The 19,616-nt window shown below is 38.9% G+C and overlaps 1 protein-coding gene across 3 annotated transcripts; it reads right to left on the bottom strand.

The window, feature by feature from the left end:
* Positions 1-426: 426 nt before the first annotated feature.
* On the bottom strand, positions 427-12,976 carry LOC121951815 (neuromedin-U receptor 1-like). 3 transcript variants are annotated; one of them, XM_042498297.1, is made up of 6 exons: positions 12,289-12,976; positions 10,605-10,838; positions 9,651-9,854; positions 3,516-3,554; positions 679-755; positions 427-558 (listed from the first exon to the last, which is right to left on the bottom strand). In XM_042498297.1, exons 1-5 carry the CDS (start codon positions 12,974-12,976, stop codon positions 721-723), a joined length of 1,200 nt encoding a protein of 399 aa, XP_042354231.1. In that variant the 3' UTR covers positions 427-558; positions 679-720. The 3 variants fall into 3 exon arrangements, with proteins under 3 accessions (XP_042354231.1, XP_042354232.1, XP_042354230.1); XM_042498298.1 differs by lacking the exon at positions 3,516-3,554; XM_042498296.1 differs by lacking the exons at positions 427-558; positions 679-755; positions 3,516-3,554 and having other exon boundaries at positions 9,347-9,854.
* Positions 12,977-19,616: the final 6,640 nt, after the last annotated feature.

Genomic DNA, 19,616 nt, shown 5'->3' with positions numbered 1-19,616 from the left:
AGGTAGGAGAAAGAGAAAATGGTCTTCCTCACATTCTCATTCAGTGGCCATGGTTCTTCATAAGAAAATTCATTTCTAACATGGACACATTTGCCCCAGAATCTGTGGTCATGCATTAGTATTCACACTTTTTCTTCCTTATAATAATGGTGCATCCATTCATTCTCCATCATGTATTTTGTTCAGGACCAGAGGACACAGAGGTCATGGTATTCACGATGCACTGGGCCAATGTATGGTACACCCAATGTATTATATGTATGTATTATTGAGTTCTTTAATTAACATAAAGTTATTATGTTATGTTTGTCTTTGGACTGTGAGATGCCAGACCTCTAAACACACACATATAGCAATGAGGCATCAGTGCTTGACTGTTATGCAACTTGGTACCAAAGGGGGGGGGGGGGGGAGATGGGTACACAGGAAGTGAATGAACAATCAACAGGGTTTTAATGATCTTGGCGTGAGGCTGGTGGAGCAGAATGCAGGGATAGTCCAAGGTGGTTTGGGAGGCCAGTGGCAGAGTTCGAAGACGACGGACTGGGCTGTGAGGCGCTGGAGCTCGGCGATAGAAGGCACCGGAGAACACACAAAAAAGGCACAATTAGCACAAAAATCAAATCCAAAGTTACACAAAATACTAGAAGCATTTCTCAGAAGAGACGGCCGATCTACCACTGGTGTGATGGGAAACAATCTGGCACCGGTGAAGTGTGCTCAGAGCTCCAGCACCCAGAAGCCACGCCCAGCCCCTGCAACACAAGATGACAAGATACACCACCAAGCATGCACAAAAAACAAACCCACAAGCAAACCACAAATGCTACAAAGCACCACACTTAACTATAATTTACTTTATAACAATATTTTTATGAAAAGAAATACTCAACATTGAGTTACATGAATAGGTCGAAGAAGGCATAATTATACCCGTGTCTATGAAACCACATAAAACAATGTCTTTATAAGATCCTCATAACAACTCTTACATGGGGAAGACTAGTTTCTGGTACAATGATACTTTACTGCTGTAATGTACCGAGCAGCACAATTACACTTGTTAATCCAACAGACTTCAAAAGCTATACTTTAGTTTAGATTTCTTTTTTTGGTTGTAAGATTTTGTTTGCAAAAGAGATCTTGATCTTAATGACATAACTTGAATAAATAAAGCTTAACCGACATAAATATTTAATTTCAAGGCTGGAAGATAGACACCAGATTTTCAAAATTAATTACAGATTTAAAAAGTTTACTGTATTTTGTTTAGTGAGTTTGGACAAAAGATGCTGGAAAGTTGCACAAACCTTAAGCAATCTTTTCGAAGTGCTAATAAAACACAATTGTGGTGAGATGAATGCGTTTCCATTGAGTGATGTTATGCAACTTTTCTCGCAATGTTATGCACTTCTCCTCTCACGATAACATTCCAAGAAGCATGGCAATGGATGTTCAAAACATAGCAGGTTTATTTCTATTGCAGACGCCACATTAGCTGTCATTATTTCCAATCGAAGGTGACGTAGGCGTGTTATGCAAGTGATAATGGAAAGGCAAGCCCCATGTACTTGGGGGCGGCCACTTATTAGGGATTTCTTGGAGGTGATAGTCTACGATTTCACAGAGGAACTGTGGATTCAAAACTTACAGATGATCCGCTCAACTTTTCAAGAGTTATGCGATGCAGTAACACCTCTTGTATAGAACCTGCAGCATCATGCCTGAGGGAACCAGCTCCTACCGACGAGCACATAGCCATGGCATTTTTAAACAGTGTTTTCTTTGCAGTTTTGCGAAAAACATTTTTTTTTTAATTGTCTGAAATACCACCACATGCGAACATAAACATTTTTTGCAAAAAAAAAAAAGTTTTTTCAAAATTCATGTGTTTCCTTAGGTGTATTTCATATTCGCAGTTCCAAGTTGTGCAGTTTGATGGTGGAAACCTGCCTGGTGACTATTCTGATCATAGATTTCACTTCCTTCATGGTTATCTCCTCAATTTTAGTTGAAAATTATAGAATTCTGGTCTTCATCATATCTTACAACCCAAACCTTTTCAGATGAGGGGAAATCTTATGGCAGTCTGCGACCTAATGTGCAACAATTTAGGGTTCCTCCATACAAAGAAAGGTTGAGAGCCACTGCTGTTAATCATTTAGGCCTACACAGTACAGGGGCAGCCTACAGAACTGTGATTTAGAAATGTCATACTTTTCAATAAGGTTAGTCAAATTCACGAGAATGTTTTGATTTTAGCTTTTGTGTTATACTGTGGACTTTGTTTTAGGGTTTTCTGTTTGTGTTGCCTTTGTTTCTTTCTCATGTTCTGTTTCCTGTTTTATTTTGTATTATCACTCTTCATGTGTCATGTCTGGTTTTAATTCCTGTCTTTGTGTGTTTTCCCGCCCTTGAGTTTCCCTGATTAGTTTCACCTGTTCTCACTTTCCCTTATGACTTTCTTGTGTCCCTAGTTCTCCCAGCCTTTGTCTGTTTCCCTCCTGTTTTATAACACACCTGTTGTGTTTTAGGGTACGTTCCTTATCGCATACTTTCTTTTTACTTATAGTAGGTATGTCTGCCCTTGAAAAGTATGTGCTGTTGCATGCAGTATGCACACAATCAGGACATACTACTTCTTCATAATACTGCAACCTGAGCTTTGACCCTCTTTCTCATATAACTGTTACCATGGAGATAAAACAAATGGCCATTCGCCAAACTCAGCAGAGACACAGGTTAACTCAGAGAGCTCTGCTATTGTTACTTAAAGACATTTAGCTTTTAAGTTATAACTGCATACATGGTGGACTCTAACATTACATATTCATTTTATTAGCCTACATATACATTTCTCTGTCATTATTATTTTCATTTATTTTTGTTGGTCGTTATCTGTATGATTTTTTTGTTCACTTAAACAATATATATTGCTATTATTACCACGTGACTGGTCATCAGTTATTTAAATGCGGTCATTCATCATTGTGACTTCTGTCAGCTGTCAAGATGTAACGAATCTGTAGCTGCGCAGAGGATTGTGGGTTAGAATAGCCAGAAAAGCATGCTGGCTGGCATGCTGCAAAATGCAGCTGGATGTAGTAGGACATTCTGGTGTTTTTGGCATACTGCATTTTACATACTTTGTATTGGGACACACTGAATCTTTTTCTGGCATTCTAAATAGTATGGTAGTATGAATAATGGAACGCTTGTCTTATTTGCACCTACCCCAGCTGTATATCCTTGTCCTGTGTGTATATACTTGTGTGTTTCCCTTTGGTCCTTGTCAGTTGTTTATCCTCCATGTTCTTTGCTGCTTGTCTTGGCCTGCGTTCTTCCTTGTTATCTTGGTTGGTTTCAATTTATTTTTTGATTCATGTTTTATTTGTACTTTGTGTTTTTGTTATCTGCCTGTTTGTTTGGACATTATTATTTGGCGTTAAAGCATTCTTTTTGTTTGTACTCCTGTCTGCTTTTTTTTCTGCATTTGGGTCCTTATCCAACCTCACCTGTGACAGAGAAATGTCTTTGAATGGGCCAACCGCTGCCTGTGAAAGATAATAAAGCCACTATCAGTGGACGAAACACATGTTTTGCAGAGGTAAAAGCCCAAATCTGACAATTAGTTGAATTTCAACAATTCAACTATTCTACTTTGTTTGTAGATGTTTAATTGATTTTTAAAATTATGACTGTAAGATGCAGTCACAAAACTTTACTGGTGTGTATATGAGCTTAAAATAAGATGGGTGTGGTCTGAACAAGGGGGCCAGAAGTAGGGGGGTGGGAAGCAGGGAAGGGGCCATTGCCCCCCAACCCAACACTTTACGCTCCTGGCTCATGAAATGTTACAGTTATGAAGTTGAGATCAAAATGAAGGCAGAGAGGACCAGAAACAGGGGACTAAAAAGTAGATAAAGGCGCGAATGGGACAATGTCTCATTGTTTAAAAGTCACCTTTTTACAACAGCATCCATATCGGAAGAATTTCATGGCTATATGTGAGCCTGGACCGACATGGATGTAAACAGTGACTTGACTGGTTCAGGCATGTAGCCAGGTGGTGGTTGTAGGTTTTTTTGTGGTTTCTTGGGGGAAGCAGAACAAGCTGGAAACATGGGATTAGTGAGGTCATAAGGTGACATCATCTACAATCTAAGATTTCATGGCAATCCATCAAACAGTTGTGGAGATATTTTTGTCTGGACCAAAGTCACCTTTAGAGCCAGGATCTGATCATAGCTAAAAGATATTTATGAGTGCAGCTTTGAATTTAGATTTTTAAAATATGACATGCATGCAAACAACTTTAAGCTTGTATACTTCACCCCACTGCCTCCACTGGCTGCCTGTGCTGGCACTGATCCATAAACCCTGGTACTGGTGTAGGCTACAGGGCTACTGATAGAGCTCTTGTCTCTGCCTAACACAGGTGAAAGACATATCGTTCACACTTCTCTGCCTTTGTTCTCAACCCCTGTTCTTGTTAGAATGACCTTAGAGCTCGAGACCATTAATGTCCTCATCCTGACAATACACTTTAACCCATCTCATGATGAGACATCTCACATCATCCTCTCTGCAGTGAATTATATCTCCTCCTCCTTGTCTCTGATAGACTTTTGTGTTTTTACACCTCCTGTCCTTGCACTCATCTTATATCATCTTGGTGTCATAAAAAACATTGTAAGAATGCTGGCACTCTTAGGTTTTCATCTCCTATCGTCCGCTCATCTGCTGCAGGCGCTCTGCCTTTTTTATTTATTTTTTTTTGGTACAGGCAAATCATGCCCATAACACACATGATACCATGAAGATGTGATAAAATACTTTAGTTTATTTTGTTTAAAATAAAAAAGACAAAATAAAAATAAGTTCAGTAATCAAATAATAGGTTGACAGTACTCATGCAAATGAAATTTTGAAATTGATCTCATACTTCTGTATTTTTCACTTGATTGAGCTTTCATACAATAATTGTATTTATTTGCCCACTGGAGGACAGTTTTCATCCACAACCCACAACATAATAATTAAAGGTCCAGTGCGTAGGATTTAGGGGCAGGGAAGATAATGGCAAATACTGAATATAATATAATAAGTAGGTTTTCCTTACTGTATAATCACCTGAAAATAAAAATCATTGTGTTTTTGTTATCTTAGAAAGAGTCCTTTATATAAACATGCGGAGTGAGTCCACCATGTTGCACTGCCATGATTCTAACATTGGCTCTAGATAGGGTCATTCATGTTTCATGTTTTTTTTGCACTGCCCACCGTAATTAGCAGCCCCTCTGCAATGAGAGCGTTGAAATAACACTGTTTTTTGTTGGTTGTTTTTTTTCAAATGTGAAACTGCTTAATTCAGTGTTTTTACTGTTTTAATCACTTGGTCAATTTGTTTTGGAGGGGAAGAGACCTAAGCAGATAAAACCTCCTGAACATCTAGATTTTAAGTTCTCAGAAAAAAAAGCCAAGCACATATTATCAGATGCTTGATAATGGGCCAACCCTGACATGCCAAACTGTGGCAGGGCGACAGGTTTTCCAGAGCTGGCATTTGTGCTAGCTGGATTTGGGTTGCTGCAGCCCCTGACTGGGCTTGTTTCTCCAAACCTTTTGTCCACTTTCCTCGCGGCAACGTGGTTTATAGTGGCTGAGAGTGAGGCTTGGTTTGTTTATTTTTCATTGTCAGAATTTCTTTTAGACTGTTTTTAAAAGCTTGTCTTCCTTTTATGGTTGCTTTGCAGTGTGGATAGTCATTGCCAATGCTGGAAGAGCAATTTTTTTCTGCAGGACTCCACCATTGAATTACTGAAGAGAGAGTAGCTCAGAGTAGCTCTCTCTCTGAAATGACCTGTGATTGTCCCAAGTCTCCCGCCGCAGACTAGATTTTTTGAAATCCGAAAACAAAGACAAGAGGAGGTGCAGAAGTCTCATGTTCTCTCAGACATCTTGTAGTACAATATGCTCAAATGTTGTTATTAGATATTTTGCCCAATGGTACCAATATAAAACTATTAGATTTTGAATGTAGGATTTTTACTTGTACTGCAGTATTTTCTCAGTGTGATGATAGTGCCTTTTCCTAAGAACAGGATCGGCTTCCACCACTGATATGAAATCAATCACAACTCCCACTGAGCACCACTTTGTTTCCAATTCTGTGTTTTTATGGTTTCCTACATACCATTTCTGTGAGTGAAAGTCAAAATGAAGCACATTGTATTTCTTATTTGTTTTGATCTGAGCTTTAATTTCAGAGCGCCCACACTCTGTTCACATAATTCTTTAAAGTTAAATGATACTGTGTGCTTCATATTGTCATATCAAAGCACCACGGGTGGTTATAATAACCGCGCTCTTGAATGAACACCATTACTTCTGTGACACTGTGATGGTGCCTTTTAAACGAGTCTATTTGCAGAGCCCGTGGGTAAACTGTGGTTTCTGTCATGGCGACGTAAGTTGTGGGTAGATGGCTGTTCATTGTTGTTGGTGTGGCACACGTACAACACTGTGTAATGACAATATCATTTGTCAGTATCCATCAGTCAGCTCATGGCTGTCTTCTTTCCTCCTGCTGTGAGTCGATCATTTCATATTTTCCATATTATTGACCCAGTGACATCATCTTTCCCCTCATAACTATTATCTCCATTTGTACAAATTAGTTTTTCCCCAGCACTGCGAGTCACTCAAAGTTGAGGTAATACAGCTGAGTGGAAAGGTCCTTGTGACTCTTGGCAGACGTTTTTTCTCATAAATTACTTGTGTTGTGTGGCAGCAATTTAACCATAAAGTTTACACAGAGGTCCTGGAACTGGTTGCTCTATGGGGGTCTGAATACAAAAAGTACAAAGACTCATTATACATACATTTTTTTAAGCTAAAGCAGTAATAAGAACAGTACATTTTACCAGCAGCAGTGGTGTTCAAAACCAATTCGTTTTAATCATATGTAGCCTACTTATTCAAGGATACATGCTAAGAAAAAAAAATGCATGCTCTCGTTAAATAGTTTCTGTGCATTGATAAGAGTTAATAAATATTCACATGCCCTATATACAGTTACTGTTTTCATTACAATTTGCAAAATATAAAAGCAATTCATTTAACACATGAAATAACAATAACACATTTTAATACCAGGAGAGCAACAGACGCAGGTAATTTTCTTATTTAAAAAAAGCACTGTTCATAACCACATCAAAGCTACATATTCTTCCTCTCACCTGTAGTGCTATTTATCACTGTAGATTAATAATGGAACAGCAACGTCACAGCTCAGCTCAGGTAGTTCAGTATAACATGGCAGAGAATTAAGCAGCTAAAAAGAAAAATATTTCCTTCAGCTGGTGAGGACCAAAAACAGAGCTAAAAGGAAAGTTTAGCCTACAATTCTACCGAACTACACCAACCTACAATATCAGCGCAAGCTAACTCAGTGGTCCTCGGTTAGGTAGCAGTGGATGCATGCTTTATTCTGCGTGATGACAAACAGTTCCATTATACTAAAGAGAAGGCAGACATCTTTATGGCTTATATCTCCAACACTACAATACCAAAAAACGCTATGTTTTTAAATAGCACTACAGGTAAGAGGGAAAATATGTATTTGTGATTTCAGGGTGAACTTTCCCTTTTAAGCTTTTAACAAAATTTATAATTACTAATACTGCACATTGTCAGTAATACACAATACAGTTATCAAGGAAATATGTGTGAAAATGTGTCAAATAGCATAAAAAATCACTGTGTCTCAAGTATTTTTTAGTGTTATTCAAATACCTGTAAGGCACATGACTAATCAGCTCTCTGCTAGTTATAAATACCATAGACAAACCATTTATGTTTATTCCCCTGCTCCACTTAATTGACTTTCGTTTTACCACTGACTCATTTCCAGAGATAATATTGTTGCTTTTAAACAGGAGCCATTGTGCATTCATTCTCTGCTTTGAAAGTGTGTTAATAGGCAGCAATAACAGCCTGACAATGTTATGCTTGATACTGTACAGTATACACAATAGATACATTTGCCTTTCACCCATTAGCTATACACATTCACATTCAGAGTCCACACAAAAAGGATTCAAACCCAGAACCTTTTTGCTGTGAGGCGACGATGCTAACTACTGCACACAAAAACAATTTTTTTTTTTACAGTTGATGGGTTACAATTCCTATGCATAAAGATGCTCTTGATTCATTCATATGATAATGTCATTGTTTATTCCAAGACTGGTGTCAGAGAGGTCAATGTCACTCCATCTCATGACTTTCTCTGCTTCATTCAGTCATTTCTAAATAGGATTTGAGTTGCTGTATATATTACCTCAGTCGGGATGACAGGGGCAGGGGAAGATACAGTAGGAGAGTGTTATTTTTCCTTTTTAGTGTGTTTCTTAAAGGAGCAGAAGTAAGATCTGGGGGAATGTAATTGCATCTCGCAGTAAGGATTGCAGTTTGCAAACAACGGATACTTTTGGTTATATTCCTTCAGTGTTCATTGTTCAGAAGGTTTTTACTGGGAGCCAAATTATTTGCAGAGGTCTCTTTTTCTCCAAAACAAAGAGACCGCAGTATATAAACCGATAAAAACACTGAATAAAGCAGTTTCACATTACAAATCAGTGTCTTTCCAATGCTGTTTGGCATGACAGCGACAGGCCGCTAGCCTACCACCTGCTATTGTGTGCTCAACTTTTATCTCTGATAACTTGAGATTGAGACATTCAGGGAATTTTTACCGTGAGCCAAATTATCTGCAGACGTCTCTCCTCTCCAAAACAAATGGACCATTTGATATGAACTAATACAAACACTGAATAAAGTTGTCTCACTTAAAAAAAAAATCTACATTTTAACATCTCGTCACAGAGGGGCTTCTAACTGTGGTCGCTGACACAAAAAATGTGGAGTGCAAATGGCCCGATCTAGAGCTTAGTTTAGTTGGTCCATTCTTGGATACTGTAGAAACATGGCAACCTCCATAAACGAAGTTCTGCTCCCTATGTAGATATAAACGTAACAAAAAAATCTGCAGTTCTTCTTTTCAGGCAACTATACACTAGAGAAAATATACTAATCCCCCTAAACTCAATTCACCTTTTAGGCTTGCAATGTAGCCTTTGGTCATATGGTTCTATCAATTCGAGGTACTGTCACTGCATCCTCATGTGACCTCCTCCAATACTTAGAGGGTTATCCTTCCATTTGGGGAACCTTTCCCACGGGCTACTTATGTACAAATTAAAGGAAAAACCTGCAAAAAGTGGCTTACAGGGTGTTAGAACAACACAAGCCTCTAGAAAAGCTTCAATACTCCCTGGTACAAGTTCGTCAAGTCTCTGTGCTCGACTGCAGCGATGAACATTCTTCCGAAAGACATTCCCTCATTTGGTGTGTTGGTGATGGTGGCAGTTAGTAGCAATGAGATTTGGTAACTGTATAATCCAGAAGATATGTAGCCTAACCCAATTTCACAACAATTTGTCACCATCCATAATGCTCTCTGACTTCCTTTGACTCAGACTAAGTTCATTTCTCATTGCTGGACAATTTCTCACTCACAGTGCTGCGTTGTGTCATCTGTACACTGGAGCGTGATGACCAGCTGTTAGAATAACAAGTAAACTTACTGAACATTTCTCTGAACCTTGTGGACATGAGGTTGTAGAGGATGGGGTTGATGGCAGAGCTCAGGTAAAAGAAGACTCCGGAGACAATGTGGATGGTCCCAAAGACCTGGAGGTGCTGCTCCGACGAGGGGTTGATGTAGCTCCACACCAAGCGGTCCACGTGGAAGGGAGCCCAGCAAAGGCCGAACACAACCACCAGTACACCTGGGCAGACCAGAGGGACAGTTTAGGTAAATGATAGTCAGCTGGACAGATAGATTGACATTGACCGTTTTTGTAGTGACAAAGCAGCTGCTCTTTAACAATAGTTAAGGACACATCCAGCTGTTTTTGTTGAGACAAAAGCTGGTATTTTATAGCAATAATTTAGGATATGGTATTTTTCATTGAGTTTAGGACATGTCCAAACGTGTTTGTAGTGACAAAAGTGGGTGTTTTTTTAAAGACAGTTCTGGAAACTTCCAAACATTTTAATGGTGACAAATTGGCTATTTTTAACAACAACTTGGGACATGTCCAGTTGTTTTTGCAGCATCAAAAGGAGGCGCTCTTTAACAAGAGTTCTGAACATTTCCAGCTTTTTTTGTGCCTAAACATAAGCACATGTTAACCGCAGTGCTGTCACAAAATAACATGGAAAACTGAAAAAAATGTTTCTACATATCTGCTACATATGAAAGATATAAAGTGTAATATATCCGTGGTTTGCAAAATTGTACAATCATCCTTCATTCATTCTGGTGTGTGGGTTGACTCATGATGTTCCTAGACACATTGACAGTCATGACGTCAATCCACTCACCAATATGTGACAGACGGTAAGACAAAGCTGAGACAAATGCATGTGTAAGTTATAATTATAATGGGAACAAAGGGTGTAAACACTCATACACACACTGTCAATCTAAATTCAGTTTTCTGCTCCTTAGCAACTTGGAGACACGTGATACCCACACAGCATTTTGGTGACTTGCAGGTTGCGTTTGCTCAGTTTTTTCTCTTGGGACCTGGAGAGACTCTCTGGTCCAAAGCTGCACCTGGTGTCCACCACAGTTATCATCCTCTCCCTGCGCAGACGCAGTCCAATGAGCAGGTAGAGAATGCTTATTATCAGCATGGGAAGAAGGAAGAAGGCCACCGTAGAAATCAGGATAATCAGGTTGTACATCCAAGTGGGCTTAATCACATCTAAGGGTTGAGATGTAACAAATATATTTGTCAGTCAGATTGTGATCCCAGGTGCATCACTGATATCATAGCCATACCTCTGCAAAACCTCCTAGCCCCTTTAAGCTAACACTAGCTGCATGCCCCCTCGAAGACAATATCTGCCTGTGTCAACAGCTGTTTCATGGAGACGTTCATCTGATTCCTGGCTTTTCCGCTAATGCTATTAACCTTTTGAAACTTGAGGAAAATGACTTGATTTCTTTCATAAACATAGGGAATGATGAACTTGAGAAGAAATTACCCAAAAAAAGCAAGAAATTAGTAAAAGGCACAAGAAAATGACCTGAAAATTGGCCAAATTAATAAAAGCTAAAGTAAAAAACACTAAATATCAGTCCAAGTTTCAAAGGGTTAACTAGGTGACTTTTTTTTTCTAATGGATGGATGACATTTGGTATAGATATTCATGGTGCCCAGAGGATGAATCCCAACGGCCAGCAGGGTCAAGTTTTAATTTCACCGCTGAAATTTATTGCCATAAAATGTGCTATAGATACACATGGTTCCCAAACAACGTATCTTAATGACTTTAGTGATCTCCTGACTTTTCCCACTGTCAATGGTTGACCTTTAATGTTTTTAGTCAAATGTCTGGACAACAGTGATAGGACATTTTGTGCAGGAATGCATGTCCTCCCCAGGATGGATTGTAATTACTTTAGGGATCCCTTTACTTTTTTCATCAAGTGCCATCTAAATTTTTTATTTCCTACTTTGGTTTATAAGTCCCTCCAGGATTTCACAGTTTTTTTGTGATTGCTGAAGCCTAAAATGCCTGGTGTCCCACCAGCTTTTCGTGCTGTATGTTGCAATCTTTTTGAGGCTTTTTTGTAATTAAATTGAAAGAGCAAGTAAAACGTGGAAAAATAGTTAATGTTTTTTGAATAATGAGATTGAAACTTGTTCCAGTGAGAAAAAAAAACGCACTGTCCAGAGCTTGTGATTTACATCACACTAACTTTACAGCACACTATTTAATCTAACTCATGTTGATTCTTTAGTAGTAATTTTTGTTGATAAATGTGAGTCATTTGTGTCACATGTTGACATTTTCACAACCACAAGGAAGTATGTTTGGTGACAATATGTGAGGGACATCTATGACTGTTGAAACTCAAGGGAAAATACAATGATTGGTCAAATTTGCAGAAAGTAGCGGTGATCCCTGATGGGGCTGATTCATGAACAAATACTTGCAAAACTAATGAAACTCCTATCAGCTTCTGTACTTTGTGCTTTGTGCAAATAGCAATGGTAGCATGATAGCATGCTACACTAAAGTGGTAAACACAGTAAAACATACCTGCATAACAGCATTATGCATCACAAAGCTGCTTACATTGCTGTAGATGTTAAAAAAAAAAAAGAAAAGCAAAACTAAAACATAAATTAAAAAATCTTTACATACGGCAAATAGTAGACCGGGGAAACTGTCGTCCAAACCACGGATCCAGCACCACAATCCCATGCAGACTGGTGTTTGGCACAGCACACAGCATGGACAGCAGCCACAGCATGACAATGACCCTCTTGACGTGAGCACGTGTGGTCATGTGTTTGACTTTGAGAGGGTGCACCACCGCCACGTAGCGCTCCACGCTGAGTGCTGTGACATTGAGAATGGAGGCGAAGCAGACGGTCTCAAACAGGAAGGTTTTGAAGTAGCAGCCCCCTTCCCCAAAGAGGAAGGGGTAGTTCTGCCACAGCTCATAGAGCTCTAATGGCATGCCCAGCAGCAGCACCAGCAGGTCAGACACCGCCAGGCTCAGCAGGTAGTAGTTGGTGGGCGTCTGCATCACCCTGTGGCGCAAAATGACAGTGCAGGTCAGTGAATTGCCCACAATGCCCACCATGAAGATGATGAGATAGGTGACACAGACGGGAAGGAACACAGGGGACCTCAGGGGCCCCAGGTGCCTAGCCAGGTACTCGTCCTCACTCAAACACATGTCCTCTCGATCTTGTTCAGTAACATTAGCTAACACCCAGGAGATATTCATTCCACACAACACAAGAACCTCAGGGCACCCAACGTCACTGAAAACTGTGCCGGCAAATCTGGAAAGAGCAGCGAGGGAGCAGTTCATCTCCGGCATGTTGCTGATTGACAGGAAGCTCACTTGAAATTTAAACCTAATGGAAAGAATAGAGAGGGGAAAAGGTGTATTTTAAAGGGGCATTCCACCAACTTTAGACGTGACGTTAAGCTAACGCTTCACAAGGAGTACAACTCAGCCTGTGAAAACAGTTGTATAATGTTTATCATAGGTCATGGTGAGATTTAAAAAAAATTTTTTTTGCATTCTCTCGCAATGTCTTTTCTCTTCCATTCCCTCTGAGCCACATGTCCATTCCTCTCAGCAGCTCCCAGTGGAACTTCGCAGTATAGGTCAGCTCATTGTAATTTACTTTGAACTTGGCATTAAGTACGCTGATATAGTAGGCCTACTACTAATTAACAGTGGCTAATACCAAAGCTCCTTTTATGAGAACTGCGTGCTTGGGTCTACTGTAGGGTACAAATGCAGCAGTAGCGAGATGACTCACTGCGGTGCAAACAGAGAGTGTTCTTTGGGCAACAAAAATCACAGAAATATCATGTATGCAACATATGCATTAAAAACAAACAAATGTATCAGCACTGCAAAAAACTGTAATTACACTGAGGTCCACCTCTATATTGCCAAAGTTACAACATAAATGTTGTGCTATGATTAGTGCCAAAAGGAGTCGTAACCCTCTTGTCACCTCCAACCTTTTATAGACATATAGTTAATTTCTAAAGTTTTCGTATTTCAAGTGGAAAGTTTGCATCAACAGCTCCTGTTTTCATTAAAAAAGACATTAACAATTAAGTTGTTTTGTTAAGTGGGCAACCATGTCCACAACATATATGTGCAACTTAAGGCCAGGACAAAAATCTGAAATTTGTCTTTTTTCCCAGGACATCAACAGTTTCACATAAATACACAAAAACAGCCTACACATAAAATACAAAACAACAATCAACAAAAACACAAAATCATACAACAAATTACAAATTAGAACAAATATTACGAAAAATGGATGCAGTGGAATAAAATGATTTGAGAACGCAATACGACTGCAAGATAATACAAAAGCGTTTCACAATTTATTGTAATGTAATGCAACAACATTTTGCTAAGAAACACAAAATATTGCAAGGTAACACAAAAAAGAGAACCTCACCATGACCTTTGTGAGTCTCCAAAGAATGGAGCTGTTAAAAGTAAAAAAAGACAAAACAACCTGATGATGTCAAAGTGATGTCATCAGGGTACTTTTTTGCTCCAGACTTAAAATTTATGACCGAAAACATGAGTTACAAACTGGTGTAGAGTTTAAAAGATGTGGGCATTGACCAGGCTAAGAGGGTCTAATGAAAGAAGCTAGCCATTTACACCATGGGAACTGTAGGATCCAGCTGTTATGGAGCTTGATCAATGCTAGTGACTGAAAGTCAGAATATCTCGCCCTGCTGCTTGGCCATTCTTTTTAAAATCTGTGTGTTCTGAGTCCCTCAACGTTATAAAAGTGCAACACCAAATTACCGAAATACCCTTCTAAGATATGAACATACAGATACATAAAAGTTACTAAAATGAGAGTCAGTGAGACCCAGTAATGTGATCTTTTACATTTGATTTCCCTATGTTACTTTTGTCCCTCAAAACATAGTCATCTGGTTTGTTGAAATATGAAAGGGTGATTCTCACTAGTGAGTCTATTAATTGTGACAATATTGAGATCAGAGAATGTATTATAATACAGTTACCAGCATTTTTGTAGCTACCAAAAAATCTCCTTAAGCCGAAGTGATATCCTAATTTTAACAAACCAGTCCTCACACTGCTAACTGTTGTTACCAAGCAGCTGTAATTTATCACTTGTCTAAAACAGCTAGTGGAAAAACTATGCATTATTGCAAAACTGCATTATTACCATGGCAGCAGTAATTAAGATGTTTGACTCATGTCCTTACGTACAAAAAAAAAGTGCAAGATTCACAGCGTTGTCACAATCTTGTCTTATTTGAAATTGATGTTCAGCAGAATAGTCTCCAGAGGAGCCATTGTTTGGATTCTCACACTAGATTTGTTTATCCATTTAACATGCAACAGAGTTATTATAATAACTTCATGTCATGAGCAAAAAAAAAAATAATAATAAAACTCACCTACAGTTTGTGTGCTCCTCAAGCTCTTAATCCTCCTTTTATTTACAAGATGAATAAGATCTAAAGAAATGTGAGAAGATGTGTGATCATCATATTTCTCTGCATCCTGGACGTAGTTTTGCAAGCACTTTATCTTGACTGCTTTGGTGCTCCAGTGCGTCACAACTGTCTCGACTTCCAGTAGCCTATTTGAGCGCTGGAGTTCACCCAACCTCTCTCTCTCTCTCTCTTCTCTCTCTCTCTCTCTCGCTCTCGCTCTCTCTCACTCTCACTCACTCTCTCTCCCTCTCTCTTCATTATAGATCATCTTTGCAGCCTCCACTATCTTCCATCTTCTTCATCTCACTCTCTCCTCCAATTCAACTTCTTTCAACATTTTACACACACACACACACACACACACACACACAGCACTGGCTTACATTCATTTCCTGGAGACTTACCCCAGTGTAAGGGTGGACATATGCTTGCATTTTAATCACACATTTGCAGAGACAAACAATTGCTTCATTTATTTTATTTTCTGTATTTCTTTTATCATCTCTTTTTTCTCCTTCAATCACAGATAATTTATGTTCTTTCAAGTTCAGTTGCATTTTATGCATATAAATAGTTACTATTATTATTACTATTAAAGAACTTCCCAATGTTGAGATAAAACTAATAAACATGCAGACACTCAAGGAAGTCATGGGAAAGGAGCAACAAGGGCACCATCATAAAGGTCCCTTAAATCAACATTTTCCAAACTCCGCCTCGAGTCACACATGTCCTGCATGTTTTGGACCTTCCCCCGGCTCCAACACAGCTGATTTAAATGATCGACTTGTTATGAACTCCTGAAGCTGCTTGTTAATGAGCGGATCATTTACTTCAGCTGTGTTGCAGCAAAGAGAGATCTAAAACATGCAGGACTAATTGTACTCTAGGAGAGGTTTGGAAATGCTGCCCTAAATCAAGCATATTTGTCACTGTGCAGTGGCAATGACACATTATACAGATGCAGGTAGTTGTAGACTTGGTCTTTTAGCTTGTTTTCAAGATCTTCAACCATTGTTGTCTGTGCTGATGTGCCTACTGCCCCCTGACCAAGTCAAATCAAATCACCACACTGCACCTGCCATTCTTGTGCATATTATATCTTGCACACACTAATTTATGAAGACAAGCACAGCAAATTAGTCAATTTTCCTCATTATGTCAGCAGAAAATGTAATTTGCTTAGCATTACTTTTCCGTCAAAATATATTTGCTGTTTCAAATTAGTTGTAAATAAACTGATTTTTTTCAGAGACAGTTCTGTATAATCAGTTCAATTTAAAAAAAATGCAAGTTTGATAAACCACATTTTTCATTCAATATTCCTTTTTGCAATGCAATTGTAACTGCTGTAAACTGTCACCTACCACAGCAAATGTAGTCATGTTAACGTTTGTTCAGTGTGTTTCAGCCAAAAACATTTGACGCTGGTCAGAGGGTATTTGGCTGAAAACATATTTTAAAGGAGGTGCATTACTGAGAGAAGTTTGAGAACAACTGATTTAAGCCTACGTTATGGGGATTTGCATTTTGTCCCCAAAAGAAAGTTGAGTCCCCAGATTTATGTCCCCACAACATCGGTAATGCACACGCACACACACACACACGCGTGCGCACTTTCATTATCTTCATATGTGAACTTACATAGACTGCACCCTATCACCCTCCATTCTATTACTATTCCTATTGATATACCATATTGCAGCAACGTAAAGAAAAGATTGAGATTGCTTTGACCCTGGAACCCTTGTGTGTGTGTGTGTGTGTGTGTGTGTGTGTGTGTGTGTGTGTGTGTGTGTGTGTGTGTGTGTGTGTGTGTGTGTGTGCGCATTTGTTGAGAGGGATGTATAGAAAAAGTCAAGTCAAAGACAAAGCAAACATACAGAATTTAAAATAAGACAGAGAGGTCTTGCTGAATTATTAAAATAACACTCTGGCATTAATGTTGTTATATACCGTAGAAAATCCTTTTTAAAAATTTTTGTTTATACCCATAGATATTCAGATAGTCACGGTGTCCAAATGATGAATCCTGCTGATTTGATAACCTCTTGAAGTTTTCACTTGAGACACATCCGAACATCTCAATGGACTGGCCTGAAATCTGGCAGATATTCACGGTCCCTGCAGTAATAACTCTAAAATTAATAATTTGTCCAATACTGTGGAACAAAATCCTGCAAAACTAAAAACACTCCCATCAAGGTTAGCTATACTTAGGTACTAATTAGTAAATATTGCACTTCTGTGTCATTGGCTATAGGGCACGTTAACTTTCATTGGAATGAACAGAGCCCCTCCTTCAACAATGTATGCCAGTTTTATTTATACATTCATAGTCTTAATCCAGTGTGTGTTTTCGTGTTTTTTAGATTGGCCAACACAGCACTTCGTCGGATTACGGCACTGTGATCAAATCAGTCAAACCACAGGTATTTGCTGAGCTAACAGTCTTGTGCATGTTTTACTGTTTGTTACATTGTTATTTTTCATATTTAAAACACAGAGCCTAATCTAAACTGCACTGCATGATCAGCACGGTCCAATTACATCGTGTTTCATCACATCTGCAGTCACTTGTTGTTGCAGAGAACAAAAATCAGGGTAAAGACATCCCAGTGTGCGAACAGTGGCTTTAATTCCAAGTGATTCATGTTATTCAATGCCTTGTCAACCAGCACTAAATGTACAGCGTGAGTCACCAGGTGTGATGTCGTGTCTGAAGGAATCAGGAAGTAAAATATTTTGATCAGATTGTTATTTTCTCCACTGCAAACCAAGAGCATAATTTATAAAAACAAGTATTTATATTAGTGAGTGTGTACAGTGAAGAGCTGAGGAAATACTTGACATGCTGAGGATTTCTCGGCAAATAGATGAGCCCAATCAGAAACATCCTACAGTGTATTTACAGACAAGAAAGGAGGGTAACAGGGACTTGTGTGTGTAATAAATCATCAACAGAGCTTCTGTCAGAGGGCAGAAAATTCACAGTTTTGGTTGGCTGCACACGCCCGTATGACTGTCTTCCCCCCCATTTCTCTGCCTCCCTCTGCTGCGGTGACTAACTCAATCACAGCTTTTAATCCCAGTGCAGGGGCTCCAATACTTCCCCCGCAGGACACTGACATGCTCTCTTTGGTTTCTCCACTTAGTCCACCATTAATTGAACTTCTGTGTCAGACTGCGCTTTGATTGTAACGAGACCCCCTCAGTGTCAAGCTGAGTGAATTTGTACATTGAAGTATGTCATTATTGCCATTTTCCCCAAATGCTATGACAGAGGTTAATAAATGGGGTCCATTTCTAAAACTCTGACCACAAAGACCAAAAGTCACAAAGTGATTTGCAGGCAGACATGGTAAAGGGTAAGTTTGCTCAAACTACAAAAATGTTCTCACTTGAATAGTATCAAATTTAGATTTATTTGTCCTTCAGTTTGTCTTTCGAGCAGTTGTGCTTTTGTTACTCCTGATAATCAACAGACCAACAGTTTTCGTTTAAACTTTCCATTAGGGGTATGAATCACAAGTTTCATCACAATACGATATTATAGTAGTTGTTTGGACAACAATACGTTTGTCTGCTGTCACAATTTTGAGTTGATTTAGGGGACTGCTTATTGATATGAGACAATTGGTAAATGTCCTCATTATTTTTTTCTTGGCTGCTTGTCTGCTTGGTGCTAGGCCACTAGCACAGTGAAAGTCTAGGAAGACGATGTGACGCAGACGTTCCATGGGAATTTCAAGAAGCTTGAAGATGATAATGTTATAGTTTCAGTTAAAAAAAAAGGATCCAAATGCAGTACAGTGGGAAGGCAGGTAAACAATAAGCAAACTTTAATGCGGCTGGTGAAACACCTCCAAAACAAAAAGGCAACAAAACTGACTTATCAAAGTACGAAAGAAAGAAGCACCAAAAATAAACTGATAAAAAAAAAACAAGATGGCACGAAGAACATAGATGATGGATGAGCACATGGAAGCAATCCAACACAAGAGAGAAAAGAGAAAAGAAGTTATGTACAAAGATACTCTATAACAGAAAATACCTCATTACAAACTGAGCCAATCATACGAAATGGTATTCATTTCCGGTCTCCTAAGTGGGCATGGTCGTTTCTACCCCACTTACCCCTACCTTTTGTGTATGGATGAAATATGATTCAAAGCGATATAACAATTTATACAGTACAAATTTAATGTTTGTTGCTCATTTTGCAGCTTGTTTTTATCTGCTAGCCTAATTTCTAAAATCAACCGATGTCAGTTGTTGCCAAATCTTGTGAGAGTATATTGCAAAAAGATTGACATGTCTCAAAATAATTAAATTTATTCCTGATTTGTCTGTCTTAAAAAATACCATTTCAGTGTCAGTATGATCAGAAGCTCTGGGGTTTTTGAGAAAGGGGCCCAATATTTACTTAACTGACTATGGGACTAAGGAAATGTTCATAATCTGTACTTTCATTCACTTTTCCAATTGGAATAAATGGA

Source organism: Plectropomus leopardus, chromosome 12 (assembly GCF_008729295.1).
Source record: "Plectropomus leopardus isolate mb chromosome 12, YSFRI_Pleo_2.0, whole genome shotgun sequence".
Taxonomy (NCBI): Eukaryota; Metazoa; Chordata; class Actinopteri; order Perciformes; family Serranidae; genus Plectropomus; species Plectropomus leopardus.
Note: the sequence above shows the minus strand (reverse complement) of the source record. Positions and strands in the feature narration are given on the sequence as shown.

Coding starts and splice junctions, on each gene's coding strand:
- LOC121951815 (XM_042498296.1), bottom strand. CDS start 12,976: ATGCCGGAGATGAACTGCTCCCTCGCTGCTCTTTCCAGATTTGCCGGC. Junction 10,839..12,288: donor TCCCCGGTCTACTATTTGCC/GTATGTAAAGAT, acceptor CTCAACCCTTAG/ATGTGATTAAGCCCACTTGG. Junction 9,855..10,604: donor GCAAGTCACCAAAATGCTGT/GTGGGTATCACG, acceptor TGGTCTGCCCAG/GTGTACTGGTGGTTGTGTTC.